We start from the raw sequence: 20,678 nt of genomic DNA, 5'->3' as shown, positions 1-20,678 counted from the left end.
TCCACATGTCACCCATTGGTGGTGACATGTGGCACTATTTTTTTAATTTTCATTTACATATTTTTTTTTGAATTTTCTGCAGTAGAGTGACGCAATTTATTGATGTGGTAGCAATCTAACTGTCTAGATAAAACACATATTGGGCGATCAGGATTGTGCCACGTCGCTCTCCAAGTACGCAGTTTTGATTATGCCACTTGTCACCGTTCGTACGGTAACATGTGTTTCACTAATATATATAAAAGCTTCTTTTACTCTCTCTATTCTTTTCTCATTTTCTCCAATTCTTCTCCCTTTCTCTCTGTCTCTCATCCTCCCTTTGCTTCTCTCTCTCTCTCTCTCTGCTTCTTCTCTTGCAAATTTCTCTCCCTCTCTCCAATTTCTTCTCTCTCTTTCTCCGATTTTTTTTCTTCTCACTTCAATTTCTTCTTCTTTTCTTTCTCCCTTCTTTTTCTCTCAATTTCTTCTTCACACAAATCCTCTCTCTCTCTCTCTCTCTCTTTATTTTCTTTGTCACATATATCTCTCTCTCTCTCTCTCTCTCTCTCTCTCTCTCTATTTTTCTTTCTTCTGAATTTGAACTTTTTTTTTTTCACAAGTTTAATCCATAGAAGAAAACCAAAGAATAATATGATCAACCCAAAACTCTAAGATAAGTTCCCTTTCCTTGTTCTTTTCCCGTTATTATGTATGAATTTCCTTAAATTTTCCTACATTTTCTCAAGATCCAAACAAGGTTTAGGGTACTAATTGACCTAGGGTTAAGGTTAAGGTTAGGTTAGGTTGAATCATCTGGGTTTGGTTATTTGGGCTAAAGTGAGTTGGGTCGTGAATTTGAATAGGTTCATGTTTAGGTTTATCTTAGGCCCAACTGAGTCTTATAATGTTGGGCTAAAACTGGTTGTGAGTTGACTAGCTTAATTTGAATCAGGCCCAATTAGGCCTCCTATATTTTGGGCTTTAACCTAGGTCTGGGCTCTAATTGGATCAGGTCATTTAAGTCGAGGAAGAAGTAACAGGTTAGTTGGACTAAACTAACCCAGGTCAACATTAACTTGGGTCCAACTATTTGGGTGAGACCCGACTCATTGAACCTAGCTATTCTGCTTAGTTGACCAAAGTCCAATTTGCTCGAGTTTTCGGGTCAGATCTCAAGTAGTCAAATATGGGTATTCATATCTAAATCTGAAATCCCCACGGATAGTCAAACTGAATTAGAATTCTTACTTATATTCAAACCACAACAATCTTAAATTTTGTAATTTTAATAATCCAAGAAATTAAATGGAACTAAACAGAATTAAAGGAAACCAACCTTTGTTTTCTGACTCATCCAATCTTTAAGCCTACTACCAACTTCTCATTGCTTATGCAATTTGAGCTTTTGAGTCCTTAATTTTCTTTCACTTCCTTAATTTCATTTACCAAAGCTCTCAGTAATTCTCTCTTAGCAATTCTTTTCTGATTCTCTCTGTGTGTCTCAATCTTAGTGTATGTGTACTCTTTCTTACCCTAAAAAATTCTCTATTTATAGGCTCGGAGATTGATTTAGTTTAATATTGATTAGGTCAATTAGCACCAAGTTTAATTAATCAAATTTATTTTAATTTTTTTACATTTCCCACATATTTAATTGTTGGATTTTTTTTGCAAGTTTGAATTTGAAGCTAAAGATGCTAGTTCACTTCCTTTTATTTTATTTTTTTTCTATTTTTTAAATTTTCAACATGAAAATGCTGTATTAAAAAAATTCTTATATTTTTCTCATTTTTTGGAATAAAATTTTTGCCTAAATTTTGTTATATAAGCCCGACAAAATGGGATGTTTCTCTCCCAAACATAAAATAAGTATTTTTTCCTACTCTTATAATTTGAAAAATTAATATGTCTCCGTTATTAATTCTTTAATTTTTTATACTCTTTATCTTTTTTGTTTTGGGCTATATGAGAGAGAACCAAAGAGAGAGAGAGATGGAGAATGTGTGTGTTTGTGGTTTCGGTTTCCCCGTCTTCACTACAGTTTTTCCCTCCGTTTCTTGCTCTACCGTCTTCATTTACAGCAGTACTCACTTACTCAGGCAGAGCCCGATGCCCTGATTCGCTCATCCCATGAGCCATGGCAACCCTGAACCAGAACGTCTTAGCCTTCCCCTCTCACCCAACTCCCTCAAGGCCAAAACCCACCAACCTCCACCATCACAACCTCTTCTCAGCTCTCACCACCGCCACCTCCCTCACCCACCTCAAACAAGTCCACGCCCAAATTCTCCGTTCCGGCCTCGACCGCTCCACTTCTCTCCTGCTCAAGCTCGTATTCTCCTCCTGCGCCCTCTCATCCAGCCTCGACTACGCTCTCGCCGTCTTCAACCAAATCCCCGACCCCGACACTCATCTCTGCAATCGATTGTTGCGAGAATTGTCGCGGAGCGTTGAACCCCGTAAGACCCTTTTGGCGTATGAGAAAATGAGGAAAGAAGACGTGGGCGTTGACAGATTCAGCTTCCCGCCGCTCTTGAAGGCGTCGTCTAGAGTTTCGTCTCTGGTTGAAGGAATGGAGATTCACGGGCTTGCATCGAAGTTGGGTTTCGATTCAGACCCATTCGTTCAGACAGGTTTGGTTAGGATGTATGCTGCTTGTGGGCGAATTTTGGATGCGCGGTTGATGTTTGATAAAATGCCGCTTCGAGATGTCGTTACGTGGAGCATTATGATTGATGGGTACGAGTGAAAAACACATTTTACTGATCAAGATGCAATTATTAATTGGCCCCAAGTAGTTGGAATGTAGGGTTCTTGTTTTCATTATATCTACTTGTTCCTTTAAGTTTGCAACTTTGTTTTCGAAAAAAAGATGTTCAGATGTTAGCGGTGCACTAGAGTTGAAGAAATTTAATGTTTGAATGAAAAAACTGATAATTCTTTTTTTTTTGGGTACATTGCAAACAGTTACTCTCAGAATGGCCATCTTGACGAGGTCTTATTGTTATATGATGAGATGAAGGTGTCTAACGTGGAGCCAGATGGGATGATTCTCTCAACAATTCTTTCTGCTTGTGGCCGTGCTGGGAATCTGAGCTATGGTAAAGCGATCCATGAGTTCATTACTGAGAATAACATCACAATTGACCCACATTTACAGAGTGCGCTTATCACCATGTATGCAAGTTGTGGCTCGATGGATTTGGCTCAGCGTATCTTTGAGAAGATGTCACCAGAAGGAATGATTGCCTCAACTGCCATGGTTTCTGGATATTCGAGACTTGGACAGATTGATGCTGCTCGTTCAATATTTGATCAAATGGTTGAAAAGGACTTGGTCTGTTGGAGTGCAATGATTGCTGGTTATGCTGAGTGTGATTGGCCTCAAGAGGCCCTTAAGATGTTTAATGATATGCAATTGAAGGGTATAAAACCTGACTATGTCACCATGCTGAGTGTTATCTCAGCTTGCGCTCGTCTTGGTGCACTGGAACCAGCCAAATGGGTTCATTTATATGTTGATCAAAATGGGTTTGGAAAATCTTTTCGTGTTAGCAATGCCCTTATTGATATGCATGCCAAATGCGGGAGCTTGGAAAGAGCAAAAGGGGTTTTTGACAAGATGCCTTGTAAAAATGTGATATCTTGGACCACTATGATCAGTGCTTTTGCCATGCATGGGGATGCAAGCAATGCACTAAAGTTGTTTCATCAAATGAAAGCTGAAAATGTTGAACCAAATGAGGTTACGTTTGTGGGTGTGCTTTATGCTTGTAGCCATGCAGGACTCGTTGATAAGGGCCGGGAAATTTTTGCCTCAATGATTAATGAATACAGCATCACTCCCAAACATGAGCACTACGGTTGCATGGTGGACTTGTTTGGTCGTGCCAATCTCCTGAGAGAAGCTCTTGAAGTTATAGAGACGATGCCTTTTGCACCCAATGCAATCATTTGGGGATCATTGATGTCTGCTTGTCGGCTCCATGGTGAGACTGAATTAGGTGAATTTGCTGCAAAACAGCTTCTAGAACTAGAGCCAGACCATGATGGGGCACATGTGCTCTTATCAAACATCTATGCAAAACAAAGAAGGTGGGATGATGTTGGGGACATGAGGAACCAGATGAAGCATAGAGGGATTTTCAAGGAAAGGGGATGCAGTAGGATTGAATTGAACAATGAGATACATGAGTTTTTTATGGCAGATAAAAATCATAAAAATGCAGATGAGATCTATGATAAATTATATGAGGTGGTTGATGAATTAAAGCTGATTGGTTATACTCCAAATATCAACAGTGTCTTGGTAGATTTAGAAGATGAAGAAAAGAGGGAACTTGTTTTATGGCACAGCGAGAAGTTGGCACTTTGTTATGGGCTGATGAGTGGGGCAAGGGGATCTTGCATTCGCATAGTTAAGAATCTTAGGGTTTGTGAGGACTGTCATGCCTTTATGAAGTTGGTGTCCAAGGTGTATGAGAGGGAGATCATTGTCAGAGATAGGACTAGGTTTCACCATTATAAAGATGGTGTGTGCTCTTGTAAAGACTATTGGTGACTCTGTTTATATAATTTAATTATTCATTTTTATCCAATCTGAAGCCTTTTAATAACTGTTAATTATTTGAAATATAAAATTCTTAGTGTTGGCTTGCTTAAGAAAGCTAAAGATGTATGGAGAAGTTGGTGTGGTGTGGGTGTGATTCTATGTTTGCATTCCTGCACGTTCTATGGGAAGATAAGAGTAATCAATTATCGGTCAACAAACTGATCCGCTGCTTGTAGCTTCTAAATTATTACATACATACGTTGCACTCAAATAAAACTATGATGGTCCTATCAAAACACAATTTTATTCGTGGAAATGAGCTACAGGCTACACTTATAAGGGTCTAGGTTTCATTTTCTGAGAGGGGGAAAATTCCATCTTCAGATAAGGAACAATTCTTCATCGCCCAAACAGACTTCACTTTAATAAGGAGCTATGCTTCATTTTCTGAGACGAGCAGAATTCTATCTTCAAGAAAAAGGACCAGTATTTTGCCACCTAAACAGACCATGCGGCCAAAAGTGCCCAAAAAAGAAAAAAATAAATAAAATGATTGCTCATTTTGTTGCATTGAAGCCAATTACAGTGCATATTACCACATATACAATTTGATCTTCCATGTCAGAATATGAAACAACTGGGATTCTGCTTTGTGGAACAATGAAAAACACAAGAATTGTTTAGATCAAAAGCTTCTCATACAAGGAAGAGCCAAAAAATACAAGATTAGGAAGCTTCTCACAAGGAATGAGAATTGGATATAATTGTTAAGGTGCATCCAATATCTCTAAACCTTCTTAAGTTGGGACCTTGAAACTTTCTCCAGTTGTAAAATCGTCGTCCTCAGGCAACTTCCATAATTGCTGTTTTATGCTTCCAAGCAACCTCGCCATCCTAAACATAACAAACTCTGCAGCAGCCGAGCACAATCTTGAATTCTCCAATATTGAGTTGTGCTGATATTCAAGAACCCAAGTACCAGGGTCTAACTGCACAGCAGAAGCACTCCATTTCCTCTGTATCCACGAACTATTTGCCATCCGTATCAAATACCCAAACTTCCCATTGGACCACTGTTATGAAGAAAATGATGAATTGTAAAAGAAAATTGCTTCTTTAACACCCCAAAAAATCACTGTGACATTTTTGTTATAATGCAAATTCTTACGAGTGAATGGCCATTATTGGTTACCTCTGTAACTCTGCCAGATAAAATGGTGAATGATCGTGACGAAAATTCAGTAGTAAGCAATCCAGCAGTCTGCAAAGGCCATCCCCATATGTTCACTTCCTCTGTCACCGACTTGTACAGAGTACAATGCGAGCTTAGGAGCAATCCATCCTGAAAATGGAGCTCATTAGCTGCCTTTCCTTCATATCACAAACTTGGATTTCAATTTTCTTACTCAATAAGGCCACTAGCCATACAAAATTTGAAACAAAGCTGGGATTTCTAAGTAATATCAATGAGTAAAAGGAATCAAAAAGCAAACTATGAAGAGCGGTACCTGATTCACCTTCCACTTATAATCCATATCGCTGCAATTTGCTACCTTTCCATCAACAAAACCCTGTAACTCTCTCTGCAAATGCTCCAATCTCCCGTTCAAATCTTGCACCACCCAAGATCCTTCCCAAGCATTTCTCACTATAACCGGTGACAATTTGGGATTTAAAACTGTAGGAACCACCCGGTGAAACCCGAGTTCCGCCACTAGAATCAAGCTCATGCCCAAAACTAAACGCCAAAAATAAAACCCACAACCCCATTTTTTCTCCCTCCCCTTCTCCTTGTTGGGTAGATTCAATCTTGCCGTGGAACCAACAGCCGGAGAAGAAACAGGAATTTGACGAGTACTCTTCGTTTTGGGTGTCAACAAAATCGAGGGATTGAAAGAGACGGGGCTTCGCCGGGCAGGTTTGGAAGAAGAGAACTTCGTGAGAGAGCTTCTGTGAATGCTGGAGGGCATGAGGTCGAGGGTGGCGTTGAAGCTGGCCAAGCAGATGTCGCACTTGCAGTTGGCGTCTTTACGGCAGCCGGGGAAGTAGCAGCTGTCACGAGTCTCGGATCTGTCTTCTTCCATTACGGTGGTGCTTGATTTAACAGAGGATGATGTTAGAGATACCGTTTTCATGGCTGCTCTGGGGTCTTGGCTCTGGTTTTGTTTCCTAATATGTTCGGCACGAAGAACGAAGAAAATCTTGGTTTTGAAATTTGAATCCCTAACGGTCACTTTGCAAATGGTTTTCCTAAGCGGAACGGCAGCCTCGAGGGTGGACCTTATAATGGGCTGGGCTCGTTCAAGCTTGTTTACTCCCTAGAAAGCCAAGCCCAACTCCAAGCCCAATCCCAAGCCCAGTTTGTACGGGGGCGGTGTGCTGGCAATTGGTATTAATGTAAAACGCTATGAAAATATATATTTTTTTTTAAAAGATATAAATAAGAATTTAATTTTTTTTTAGTAAAAGAGGGCGACACCTCCTTTTTTTATTAGAAAACTCCTCACTTATGGTGGAGGAAAACCGTGGTTCCCGCAAAATAAGTTACAAATAGGTAACTACTAAACAACTCTAAACAGACTTAGAAAAAAATCAAAACCTTAAAACAAACCTAAACCCACCAAACAAAAAACAAGAGGTTGAACTAATGACGAAAAGAAATTAGATCAAATCTATCCATCCAAAAAATACCTTTCAGAGAATATGGTAAAATGTGTTATTCTTCGTAGATGATATTATTTCCCAATTCTCATCTCTAGCGAGAAAATCAGTCGCATTATTGTTTTCTCTATATTGATGGATCACCATGAAGTTCACTCCTTCTAATTCCGCCACGAGGTCCTCTCAAGAATTCCAAAAATACCATAAGGTACATCTACCTTTCCGAAATTAATCAATAACAATTCGCGAGTTACCTTTAATAATCACATTTTAATAATTAAGTCATTTGCATAAATGGATTCCTTACAGAATTACTTTTAATTCCGTACTATTATTCTTACCATTGTCAAAATATCTTTAAAAAGTCGCCTTCACCATGCCACGATAGTTCCGAATAATTCCTCCACCTCCTGAAGTACTCGAATTGCCTATATAGCTCCCATCACAATTAAGTTTTATCTATCCTATTGGAGGTTTAACTCACGAAATAATTTTTCTATTGCTGGAGGTTTAAATTACGAATTAAAAATTTAAAATTAAAATGAAAAAAATTGTTAATTTAAAATTTCTAAATTGAAAAAAATTAGAAACCTAATTAGACTTGGTTCTCTTTTGTCTTCAAGTCAAATAACAAGTAATAAATATGATTTAATAATTAAATACGTAAAAAAATCAAATATACACCAAACACTATTTTAATAAAGTTATAAAATAAAAAATTAATTTTATATAATTATTATGGTGAGAGTCCTACTGTATATGAAGAAGTGAAAGTATTTTTAAAATAAATTTTATGATTTTTCAAATTTTTAGAAATTTAAAGGATATTTTACTTTAATTTTGAATTAAATATTTGCATGCACAATAATTTAATTTTAAAAAATAAATTTTAGATATTAAACTATTTCAAAATGTTGTTGTGAAAACAATATATGTGTGTATATTTTATTCTTGCCAAAATTGAAAACTTAAAAAATAAATAAATTAAGATTTCATAATGCAAACACACACCTATGTAAGCACTCATGTGTGAGGGGATCAAGTGAACTCACAAACTAATTTTTTTATTTTTATTTTTATTTTTTTTACTAAAAGAGGGTGGTACCTCCTTTTAATATTAGAAAACCTCTCAATTATGACGAAGGAAAACTGTGTTTACAACAAAACTGTAACGACTCCAAAAATATTGATACTCAAATATTAAAGAGAGAGGAAATGGAAACAAAAACAGAAGGAGGCAGTAGGCTTCGTCGACGACATCACATTTTGAAGATAATAATAATTTCAAGAGATTGTCAGAACTCATCGACGAATACAAGGCTTCGTCGACGAGTGCATAAGGAAACTCGTCGACGAATACAGGGCTTTGTCGACGAGTACATAAGGAAATTCGTCGACGAATTCAGGGTATCGTCAACGAGAAAATACCGAAAGAGGGTATGGAGCAGCCTGAATTTCGTCGACGAATACAGGGACTCATCAATGAATTTAATGAAAGACTCGTCGACGAGGTGACGTGTCTCGTCGACGAATCTGGCAGTATAAATATTTGAAAATCGATATTTTTATCCATTTACCAGCGCTTCTCTTTCTCTCCTTTCTCTCTACGTCTCCCTCTCCCTTCTCTCTTTGATTCCAGCCCCACCAGTCGTCAGATCGACCATCCAAAGCTACCATGACGCTCCTGGCGGAATTCTCTACAACTCTGTCGGAGCGGATCGTCGGGAAAACGAAATTGGATTTCATCCCAAATTCAAGGTAAGATCTTTTATTCAGTTGTTGATTTCCTGATAGTTATAGGAAATGATGTAGGCTAAGAAATACTGATATTTTGTTTTGGGGGATTGTGTTTTCAGGATGTTGAGTTAGGAACCCTGCGGGTATAGAGCCAAAATTTTGTAAGGGCTTTTTAGAGTTAAGGTAAGGGAAATATGCTATGTTAGGAGTTTTAATAAAGCATAACAACGATTTCATAAATATATACATATATATATATATTATGCCAGTTTATTATACAGCTTTTATGGAATATGAGTTTAAATGATTGTGTGGCCTAAGTGATTTGCATGGGATGAAGGAATTTATATAACTTTTATAATGTATCATACTATACTGAATACACAAATATAGATAGCATGTACAGTTTATACGGTTTTTCCCAGTATATAGAGTTATATAGATATAGATTTATATTTACAGAGATTATACAGAGAAATTTACATGCATATACAATCTTAATATGAATAGTTTTATGAAATAGATAAATACATATATACATGTACATGCATATAGTGTTATTCAGATTAGTATCTATATTACAACTTTATAGAGAACAGTATATGCAGAATTATAGCATGCCATGTTTCCTATTACCATAACATACGGAGTATATATACAGAGTATATAGACAGATTATACAAACAGAGATACAGAGGTAGCATCAAAATGCTACTGATATAGTATATAGAGTTTATAGTATTTACAGTAAGAAAGATAGCATTATGGTAATTTTGGAAACATGGCGAAAACAGTAAAAGAATATATATTTATATATATATATATATATAGTATCAGATCCTTGTGGAAAGTTTTCAGACAGATATAGTATAAATATAGAATATAGAGCATAGTATTGTTACTAGATACAAATAGAGTGCAACCATATATCTCAGATAGTGTGTGGGTACCGTCAGCCGTGCTCGGAGAGTTTGCAGCTCCCCAGTTCACTGGGTTGAGGGGGCCGATTTGACGAGGTAGCAGCCAGTCCCATGCCTAAGAGAATATGTAGTTTGATCGGGCTGAGGTAGAGTAGAGTATATTGACTTATCTGGAGGGCTGACCAGATAGAGTCCCGCCTACGGGGCCACATAACCCTGTCATGAGGGGTCAAATCATGACGTACAGAGTCCCAGGGATAAAGCACAGTTATGTATATGTATACAATATTACAGTATATGATGAGTATAGTATGATATTATCAATATGAAAAGTAGAAAATACAAACGATACAGTATATTTTAAATTGAGAAAGATAGACATGCTTGAAAGATGTATTTTACAGATTGTTGCATTACAGTTCAGTTGCTATTTTTTTAAAAGTATTCTTAACTTAGCTGTCACACACTAGTAATAGCATATTTCCACTTACTGAGCGTCGACTCATCCCATTACTCTAACATTTTTCAGGTGAGCCAGTTAGGCGAGTAGATCAGGCTCGCGGATAGAGAGAGTGTTTGATCGCCCTGGTTTAGGGTGAGTTTTTGACAGAGTTGGGTATATTTTTGAGTAAATGATGATAGAAGGGCATTTTTGTATGGATATAGTTTGTAGATATTGGATTCTGGTGTTGTTTTGTATTTATGTAAATGGTTATATGATTTGTGTTTCCGCTGCTTAGGTATGAATGTAAATGCACAGATATATTTATATAGATAGAAAAAAAAATGTATGAATTTTGAGGGTGTTACAAATATAAGCTACAAACAGAACTCACAAACTGATTTGATTCAACTTGATTTAGAACCTTTGTTGACTCGAGTATATTCAAGTTTGATTGAATTCGAGCTATTCAAGTTGCTTAACAAGCCAAATTTCATAATGCTACTTGTACACACCCTTAATTGTTTGGGCTTATATAACAAAAATAAACAACATTTCATTTATTTCATGGAAAAAAATATAAAAAAAAATATAGGGAAAAGAGAAATATAGGAAAACAAATTTTACATAAAAAATACAATAAAAAAGAAAAAAAAAAAAAACAAGAGGTGGGCCAACAATATTCAGTTTGCAATTTGAACTTGCGAGGAAAGAAAAGAAAAATTAAACATGTGCAAAAATTAGTAATAAAGATGGTTGGCGAGTTAATTTAAAAATTGAAATTTTGATTGATCAAATCGATAAATTTCATTTTAAATTTGATTGAGCAATCAAAAATTGATTGGTTAATAGAATTTAATTCAAATTACCTCTCCAAGCCTATAAATAGAGGCCTCTGAAATGAGGAGGACACATAATAAAAAATTTATACAGATGATAGATTCATACATGTATAGAGAGACAAGCAATTGAGGGTAAAGAGTAGAGAGTTGAGATTAAACAATTTTTGAAGTTGCGGAGGGAATTCTAGAATTAAGATTTGGAGCTTGAGGACTGTCAAAAGTCAGAATTTGGGGTTAAGGATTTCAAACAAAACCAAAAGGGAAGCAAAAAGACTAAAGGAACTTGAAGATTAAAGGTCGATTTTATTTTACTTTTTGTTATGTTTATCATGCTCAAAACAGTAATATGAAAATAATTAGGATATGATTTATGGATCCAAATCATTAAACTAGGATCCAAATTTGTTAAACTAAGATCCGAATTGATTGACCCATTAAACCAGGATTCGAATTGATTGACTCATTTGACTTGTGGACCCAAAGACCTGAGACCCAAGTCCAGTTTGGACTTGGGTCCATTAACCCTAGATTCCTTTCATGACCTAGAACCAAAATAGACCCAAACAGGTTAAGCCCAAATTTTTTTAAAAAATTATGGGTTGAGCCCATATTCAAACAAGCCCCAAAGCCCAAATTCTTTACAATAATCATGGGTTGAGCCCATATATTCAACCCCAAGGCCCAAATTATTATTATTATTATTATTATTATTATTATTATTATTATTATTATTATTATTTTGAAATCATGGGTTGATCCAAGACATTCAAACAAGCCCCAAAACCCAAGTTTCTCAGCCCAATTATGGGTCAGGCCCAAACTCAGTTACTTAAACCTAGGCCCAAACAACCCTGACTCAAATCTTGGGCCCAAATTTACTAACTCAACCCCTAAGCCTAAACTTAACCCAACTTAATTTAACTCAGGTTAGGAAAACTTGTTTGGACAGTGAGAAAGTACAGGAAAACTTTACCAAACACAATAAAATAGAGCCGAAAAAGAAAAAGGTGAACTTATCAGTTGTGTCTCTTTAATCTGGCCATGTAACCATAGTTCACCTCATGGATTCCAATACCCGCAAAAGGGTAAAAAAGAAAGATTAGTGTAAGAACCCGACCCGAGATATGTAGATTGAATAAATGAAAAAGGGTAAAAAGGTAAATTTTGCAGGCTTTGTCGATGAAGCCATTGTTCTCGTTGACGAAGGCCTTCATACTCTTCGTTGCTGAAATTCAGAATCTCGTCAACGAAGAGATACCGAACGTGTAACGACCTGCTTAATTAAATGGGTTATATATATACCATGATATTTAATATACTCTGATACCATACTGGGATAAACCCAACCCTAAACCTAAGCATCCAGAAGCAGAAATCATATAAACATAACCATAAACCATTACATACAATACCAGAGTTCTGAAGTATTTCCCAAAATTATATACATATAACTGATTCCCCAAAATACCCTTAACTAGCTAGGGTATACAAAAATTCTCCCAAAACATACTCACTCTCTGATAGGGCACCACTGAAGTCCCTCTATTTGCGAGCCTGATCTGCTCGCCTACCTAGATCACCTGAAAAATATTTCAACACTGGGATGAGCTAAAGCTCAGTAAGACGAAATATGCTATTACTAGTGTGTGGCAAATGAGTGACTATACTATGAAAATCTGTTTTCAAATAATCATGAATAATTGGATGCAAGAGTACATTTCAAGTAATAAAATACACCACCCCTTTCCATGTTGCTTAACATAACAGTATTATGGGTTATAATTTAAAGTACTTTTGGTATAAGTAAGTATATTCCCTGTTTCTGCAAATCTATACATACATAATAATAACTGAAAATGTTCCCTGTGGCTATCTGTGTGTCATGACTTACCCCCTTATGATAGGGTTGTGCAACCCGTAGGTGGGATTTACCTTGACTGGTCAACCAGGAATAAATCATTATACTCCCTCAGTCGATCTGCCCACCTCAACCCATATCTAGATGGGGAGCCTAACCTCTTCAAGGGGCTAGGTGATCGACCTTACCACGTATTATCTAAATAGGTGGTTGCACTCATAAAGTAACATAGTATCTGTAGCAACGGTACCGTGCTCTGTATCTGAAGCAACGTTACCGTGCTCTGTATCTGAAGCAACGTTACCGTGCTCTGTATCTGTAGCAATGGTACCGTGCTCTGTAGTTGCAAGTCCAATAGGGTCTGATATCATATAATATATTTCTATACATATCTATCTTATTTATCATGATTCTGAAGTAATCGTAATAACCATGATGCTGCATAAACTGTACTGTAATTCATACGTCATACTACTGAGAATTGTATATTCATAACATTGAAACTGCATAATTATAATACTGAGATTCGTATAATCATGGTACTAAAATATCGTAAAATTAGAACACTGAAATATCACAAAACATATATTCATATTCAAAAACCACACGATACTGTAATGCATAATTTTCATCATTTAATAAACTATATAATATTTTAAAAATACCTAGCATAACATATTTCCTTTACCTGACTACTAGAAAGCCCCTTTGGAATACTAGCCTAACACCCGTAGGGCCTCCTACACAACACCCTGAAACCAACATATGCCAGAACAAAATATCAGTATTTTTCTGCCTATATCATTTCCTATAACTGACATAAGGCCAAAAACGGACTAAAAGGCCTTACCTTGAATTTGGGATGAAATCCCACTCAATCCCACCGACGATCCGTCCTAGCAAACTTGAAGAGAATTCCGTCAAGAGTGTTGTGGTGGCTTCAGATCGTCAATTCGGCAACTAACGGGGCCAGAATCGAAGAGATAAGGAAGAGAGAGACATAGGAGAGAGAGAGGAGAGAGAGAGAAGCCGGAAATTATGATAAAAATATGAGTTTTTCCTACTTATAGGGTCAGATTCGACGATGAGATACGTCACCTCATCGACGAGTCTTTCAGTAAATTTATCGACGAAGCCCTGTATTCGCCGACAAAATTCAGAGCAGACCGAACCGTTTCTCGGTATTTCCTCATCGACGAAACCTTGTGTTCATTGACGAAATTTTAAGGGCCTTCATCGACGAAACCCTGTGTTCGTCGACGAAGCCTGGAAAATTTCCTAAAATTATGATTATCCCCCAAATGCAATGTCGTCGATGAACGCTCCAGTCTACGACCTCCTTCTGCTTCTGTTTCTATTTTCCTCCCTCTTATCATTAAAATGCTATTATTCTTCGGGTCACTACAGAACGTGTTGTAAAATATCGGAATAGGGTTCATTGCTGAAAGAACCGGTTTGTCAATGAAATGTGTGGATGATTCATCGACGAAGGCACCGTTTCGTTGATGAGGTTGGCCGAGTCAAAGGGGCTATAAATATCCTCTTTCATTACTTAGAGGTTAAGTAAGCTAAAATTCTCTCTCTCTCTCTCTCTAGAACCAGCGAAATCTCTCCTTATCTTTTCGATTCTTTGCTGTTCATCTCCTGATTCAACAATCAGACATTACTGCGTGGATCAGGGGAGGAATATCTACGTTTTTAGCAGATCGAAAAAGTTGTTTTTGAGGATTTTTGGGTTTTGACCCAAAACCGAGGTAAGGGTCTGATTTCAATTTTGTTTTGGTATATATGTAGTAGTAAGAATTGTAATGAAGTATAGTTCTTCGATGTTTAGGTTTTAGGAACTTGGTTCATAGTTTTGGAGCCATAGAGTTCGTATTTTGGTATTCGGGAAAAGGTAAGAGGATTCTATTTATATCAGTTATTTTTGAAATCGGAATTGGTAAACCTGTAATTTACGATCGTATGTATGTTTTGACTACTTATTTGGGAAAATCTATTGGATAAAAAATGCGAGATTTTCGGGTTATAGTTTTTGGGAAAATTAGGGGATTCGGGTATCATCTCTTGTTCATTTCAACCGGAAAATTGAACTGGGATTTTGCTTGCCCCGTAAGGAGAGGATGTAAACGGCTTCTACTTTGCCCGTTTAAGTGAGCAGGAATAGTGAAATCCTTAGGGGGTATGCCCAAGGTGAGGACGTAGGCTAATTTGGCCGAACCTCGATAACAAATATCTTATGTCGCTTTCTCCCTATCTTATTTAAATTCCTGCACCTAAATTTCAGCATGTGTATGAACGTTTGTTTAATGTCATAATTATTTTGATTTAAATAAGATATACTGCACACGTGCATGTTTACTTTCACTGTTGAAATTATTTTACATACACGCGTGTACATTGAATGTGATATGATATGTGGTGAATCGACGTAAATGTTTAAATTAGTCGAAATATTTTTAAAACCCAATTCCCCCCCACTCTTGGGATCACACCAATTCCAACATATATATATATATGTATGTATGTATGTATAGAACTCTGGTATTATGTTTGATTGTTTAATAAGTTCTATTGCGTGAATGATATTAGAGACACCTGATTGGTCTTATAACACCCTGGGCCGCACTTGGCGAGTTCGGGGTGTTACATAGAAGGTGAGGTGCTGCGAAGAAAAAGAGGAAAGAAGAAGAGAGAAGACAGAAGAAGGGAGGAGAGAGAAACAAAATGGGGAAAATGAAAGAGAGAGAAAGAAAAATGAGATTTTATATGGGGGAAGTGGGACATGTGTCACCGTTCATATAGTGACTTGTGTCATAATCAGAGTCAAGTATTTAAAGGGTGAGGTGACATGATCTCAACCGTCTAATCTGTTAATTCAGGAGTAATCCTAAGAGGGGGGGGGGGTGAATTGGGTTTATTTAACTTCTTTAAGATTATTTACCACTTAATCCCTATTTATATATCTCACAAATTAATTGTAGGGATTTGAACTTGATTTAAATTATTATCTCAATAAATTAGATTTTACCCAATTAATTATCAAGTGGGTGTGGGGTTATTCAACATACACACATGTGAGATAGGTAATGAAATGTGTTGTGGAAATTAAAAGGAGTAAGGGAAGAGAGAATGCAAACATAATTTTTACGAGATTCAGCCAACCCGACCTACGTCCTCGCCTTGAGCAACCCACTCAAAGATTCCACTAAATTCGTGCTCCTTTAACCGAGACGGAGCTTCCTTTACATCCGCTACTTACAAGAGGCACGACTTCCTTCTCACCCAGTTCACAACCCAAATCGTGATTATAATATAGAATTTCAAATCTGCAAAACAACTTAATATTGCTTCTAACAAAGCTAGTGAGTACAATAGAAAACCTAACACATATCCATATGATAAAACTTGAAATTAAGTGTTAGGTTCACCGTGATCCCAAGAGAGGGAGTGAATTGGTGTTTTTAAATTTAATACCCTAGGTGAGTATCGTAACAACAATATATTCACAACCCTATGGTCAATCTAGTGCAAGTAAAGTAAATCAATTATAATATGTACCAGAAATTAAATAATGCAATTTAATTAACTACGCATGCACCAGAAAGCAGTAAAGGAAAGTAACACGCAGAAATGTTATCGAGGTTCGGCAAATTGCCAACGTTCCCGCCTTGGCTAACAAGCACAAGGATTACCACTATACTTGCTCACTTAAATGGGTGGAGCAGCACCTAAACAAAACAGGTCAATTAGCACAGGGTTGACCTCAACCTTTACAACTAATTCTTACCGGGCTGGATTACCGCCCCCTCAGGCCACACCTGGAAACACAACAGTATGTTCACAATAATAAAATTGTTATAGTGATTATGCTTTAATGTAAAGCATATGTGTACCCAATACAAGCAATCACATACACCACCAGATGATATAATGAAGTAAGCTCAATGTGGTCTTAGATGTCTACTCTCAAATATTTATACAATCGTTGTAATCCGTGCGTGAGAGTGCAAATAATACGATCTTTGTATCACACAATATATTCAATCACAATGCTTAAATAAAGATATTAGCAAAACTTCATATATCTCAACGAATAGTTTTTCTCAACATATAAAGCTCAAGAGATGTATAGATTTTGTTTGCAAAAAAGATTTGATCTTTGTGTTCAACAAATAATATTACTCAAGGAATATTTCAACAAAGATCTTTAGAACATAAACAAATATCTTTTCAAAAATTTCTCTCAAAATGAAACACACGAGATATTTGAAAATGATTTGAAAAAATTTTTAGCAACCAAAATCAAATAAGAACCTATTAAGATATTGCAATGATTGTGTAATACTCAGATGTTCAAACGAAGTCTTCATAGGAAAGACTTATTGTAAAAGTCTCCTAAGAGAACTTAAGGTCTTGCTCTCAAATAAAATTATTTCAATCAATCACAAAACTGAGAGAGCAAACCTATAGAACAAGAACACTCAATTCACACTTACAAATGAATTTTTGGCAATATGGCAAGGTAAGAATAAGTGCAGGAAGCTTAGAAGTGAGTAATAGAAATTTTGGAATTGAGAGAAAATTCACTAATCAAGTTTACTAATCTGATGCTAATCATTCCAAATGAAGGGGTATATAGAGACTTCCCCTTGATTAAAGCCATCCAGGACACATAGGGAATTATTATAAAAGTTTTAATACAATTTAACCAAGTTAACCCCGTTTAAAAATATTAACCACGGTAAAAATAATGGGGCAACCCAAGAGCACTGATCGATCGAAGCAGGTTCAGTTAACCAAGTTGTGTAGAGTTCGGTCGACCAGGTATAACTTGAACTACAAGTTCAGTCAACTGGACATTGAGGTTCTAGGGCGATTTTCCTTTTTAGCGTGGTTTGGTCGACAAAGAGGATTTGAACTACGTAGTTTGGTCGACCGGAGCATTGAGTTCTCACACACGGGAACTCGGTTGACCAGGTAGTTGGTTTACAATTTGAGCTTGGTCGACTAAGTGGTCAAAGTGTTGACTTATAGGGAGTTCGGTTGACTGAGAGGAATATACTGGTCATGGCTCGATCGACCTGGCTGTGGTCAAACTATTGATCCGGTTCCTATTCGGTTGATCAGGTGATAGTGTATTTGAGCAGTATGGTCGATCGAACATGCATACTTAGTGCATTTCGATCCTATTTAATCATGCAATCACCCTATCCATTTAGCCATACATATATATATATATATATATATATATATATATATATATGTATGTGTGAGTGTCCTAGGGTCATTTCTAAGTATTTTTCGTTTGAACTTACCTATCATACCATGTAGGTGATGCATATGATTATTACAAGTTAGACTCTATTTACTATTACAGACCCATGATGAATATAGAAATTAAATACAATCATAAATAATGTATTACCCCAACCCCGAAGGGTCTGAGATATTTACTTTTTACCATTGATTTATAGCGAAAGTAAATAAACTCAATTATTATTAAACTAGATATCTAATTATCCATATTACAATCATTTATTTCAAAGAATAAAAATTACATAAGCCTAAATATCTTGCATCATACTAATATCTATAATCAAGCTTCATTTTTTTTTTTCTATCCTATTCCCACCCGTATGCTTGTTATGCCTGATTTTCGATATGTCCTTCAAAGTTATCTGAAATGTAAAAATATAATTAGGGTGAGACGACACTCAGTAAGTAAATAAGATTATTATTAGTGTATGGCCAAAATGAGCTTTTAAAAATTTCATAAAATAATATTTAATACTATAACTTCAAAACTGCTTCTAAAATAAATGTAAATCTAAAAATTTCTGCATAAAACTTTTACCATCAACTATAACAGTAAAATTTAATAACCATATACTATGATCGTTAAATTAAACTTTTAATTTAATTATATACATACATATACTTTTCCTTATACGTTTCCTTTAAATCGTCATTTAGGCACAAGAATGACCATTTTCATATAAACTTATACTTTTCCTTCAAATTATTAATAACTATGTACCTGTAATTAAATATGTATAAACATATATTGTAAAAACCACCCTTAAGCCTGTTTGCTGTAAGTCATGTTTACCCCCATGACTGGGTTGTGTGGTCTGAAGACTGGACTTAACTGGCTGTCCGACCAAACTAAATCAACGTACGTAAACATTAAGTGAGATTTTCCTTATTACGTTATGATCCGGAACTAGGTGTGCACTCAGAAGAAATCCACTAACATAAATAACCGCTCTGTAAACAGTGTGGTTACATTTTGATCCGTTTAAACTTTAAGCTGCGGTACTGAACATCTGTAACTTTGAACTTCCTTTGCCATAAGGGGTTTTAAAAAACATCTTATTATAATTTATGTAATTTAAAATAATCTCATGAAAATCTCATCTTTACTCATATTTTCATAAAAATGTAACGTAAAAATAAATTCATGCCACACAATTTTTGTGTTAAAAATATATAATTTTTTTTTTTGAATAGAAAGAAATGCTGAAAATTTACCCGAGTGGATTAGAACATTTCTTAACTCAAAAATAAATGCAAGTATATTAAAAATAAAACTGGTATAATTAAATACGCGTAAAAATAAACTCAGGAGAATTTTATGAAGCTAACTAACATAATCGAAATTTACTTACAAATAAACTCCGGTATAAATTTTAAATAAAAATCCTAACATAATCAAATTTACTTATCTCTTCTTATATCTTGCGCTACGAATACAATGACTATTTCTAATAAATGAGATTGGAAAGAGTGGGTGAGTGATAACTTACTCAAAAATTATCTCTTCACCGCTAATTCTTTCACTCACTAATCTTTCTCTTCCTTTGAAAATTTTTGTGAAAAAGGAAGGTTGAGAGCTTCCTATTTATAGGAAATTTTGGGGAAGAAGTTGAATTTATAAAAATGTGGGGAGAATGGTGAAATTATAATTTTTTTTTTAAATTAAAGAATGGGCATGGGATGAGCTAGGTATGGGTTGAGTATGGGATGGGGATGGAGGTCATGTGGGAGTGCTAGCTACCATTCCCATTAAATAAAATTTTAATTAATTACTTAATTAATTAATTAATTATTTTATATTTTTTAAATCATTATTATTATTATCATTATTATTACTTTTAAGCTATGTTTTAGTATTTATTTATTTTTTTTTAAAAAAATAAATTTGAATTTTGAAAACTCATGTGGGCCCCACACAACTTTGAGACCCAAGTGGGTCCTACATAACTCTAATAGTCCTTATATGGTTTTATGAGCCTTACATAACTCCGGGACTCATGTGAATCCAACACTACTTCGGGACCCATGTGGGCCCCACATATGATACCTATATTATTATTATCTTACTATGTATTTCTACAAATTATGTCTGTCAAAACACTATTTTATGTATACGCACTTATTTACGTGTACAAACAGTGTCTATCCTGTTTATCCTATGAAATTTCATTTTGACTAGGCCGACCTCCAGGGAGCGACTGAGCTGCAATTGTCTCTGAGCATTCGCTAAGATAAGGTCTTTCTTAGGCATCAAACATGGAATCAAGGATCCTATAGAAAAACACTTCTGTATTGATATTAACTTAATGACTATTTTTATTATTGTATTATTATTGTGCTTTAATCGTATATATATTTTTGGGTCATC

At 35.7% G+C, this 20,678-nt stretch overlaps 2 protein-coding genes across 2 annotated transcripts; one reads left to right on the top strand and one right to left on the bottom strand.

The window, feature by feature from the left end:
* Positions 1-1,914: 1,914 nt before the first annotated feature.
* On the top strand, positions 1,915-4,577 carry LOC131151011 (pentatricopeptide repeat-containing protein At4g14820). The gene is made up of 2 exons (XM_058102165.1): positions 1,915-2,718; positions 2,947-4,577. The coding sequence occupies exons 1-2, from the start codon at positions 2,117-2,119 to the stop codon at positions 4,538-4,540; spliced, it is 2,196 nt and encodes a 731-aa protein (XP_057958148.1). The 5' UTR covers positions 1,915-2,116; the 3' UTR covers positions 4,541-4,577.
* A 492-nt stretch (positions 4,578-5,069) lies between these two features.
* LOC131151010 (uncharacterized) lies at positions 5,070-6,733 on the bottom strand. The gene is made up of 3 exons (XM_058102164.1): positions 6,040-6,733; positions 5,724-5,873; positions 5,070-5,604 (listed from the first exon to the last, which is right to left on the bottom strand). The coding sequence occupies exons 1-3, from the start codon at positions 6,664-6,666 to the stop codon at positions 5,329-5,331; spliced, it is 1,053 nt and encodes a 350-aa protein (XP_057958147.1). The 5' UTR covers positions 6,667-6,733; the 3' UTR covers positions 5,070-5,328.
* Positions 6,734-20,678: the final 13,945 nt, after the last annotated feature.

The sequence above is a fragment of the Malania oleifera genome, chromosome 3, assembly GCF_029873635.1.
Source record: "Malania oleifera isolate guangnan ecotype guangnan chromosome 3, ASM2987363v1, whole genome shotgun sequence".
Taxonomy (NCBI): Eukaryota; Viridiplantae; Streptophyta; class Magnoliopsida; order Santalales; family Ximeniaceae; genus Malania; species Malania oleifera.
The sequence above is the reverse complement of the archived record's forward strand: the minus strand, read 5'-3'. Positions and strand labels throughout refer to the sequence as shown.

Bases quoted from the DNA above. Each gene is read 5' to 3' on its own strand.
- LOC131151011 (XM_058102165.1), top strand. From the start codon at position 2,117: ATGGCAACCCTGAACCAGAACGTCTTAGCCTTCCCCTCTCACCCAACT. The intron at 2,719-2,946 runs GTACGAGTGAAA...CATTGCAAACAG, and splicing joins TGGAGCATTATGATTGATGG to TTACTCTCAGAATGGCCATC.
- LOC131151010 (XM_058102164.1), bottom strand. From the start codon at position 6,666: ATGAAAACGGTATCTCTAACATCATCCTCTGTTAAATCAAGCACCACC. The intron at 5,874-6,039 runs GTACCGCTCTTC...CTCCATTTTCAG, and splicing joins ATAAGTGGAAGGTGAATCAG to GATGGATTGCTCCTAAGCTC. The intron at 5,605-5,723 runs GTAACCAATAAT...TCTTCATAACAG, and splicing joins TATCTGGCAGAGTTACAGAG to TGGTCCAATGGGAAGTTTGG.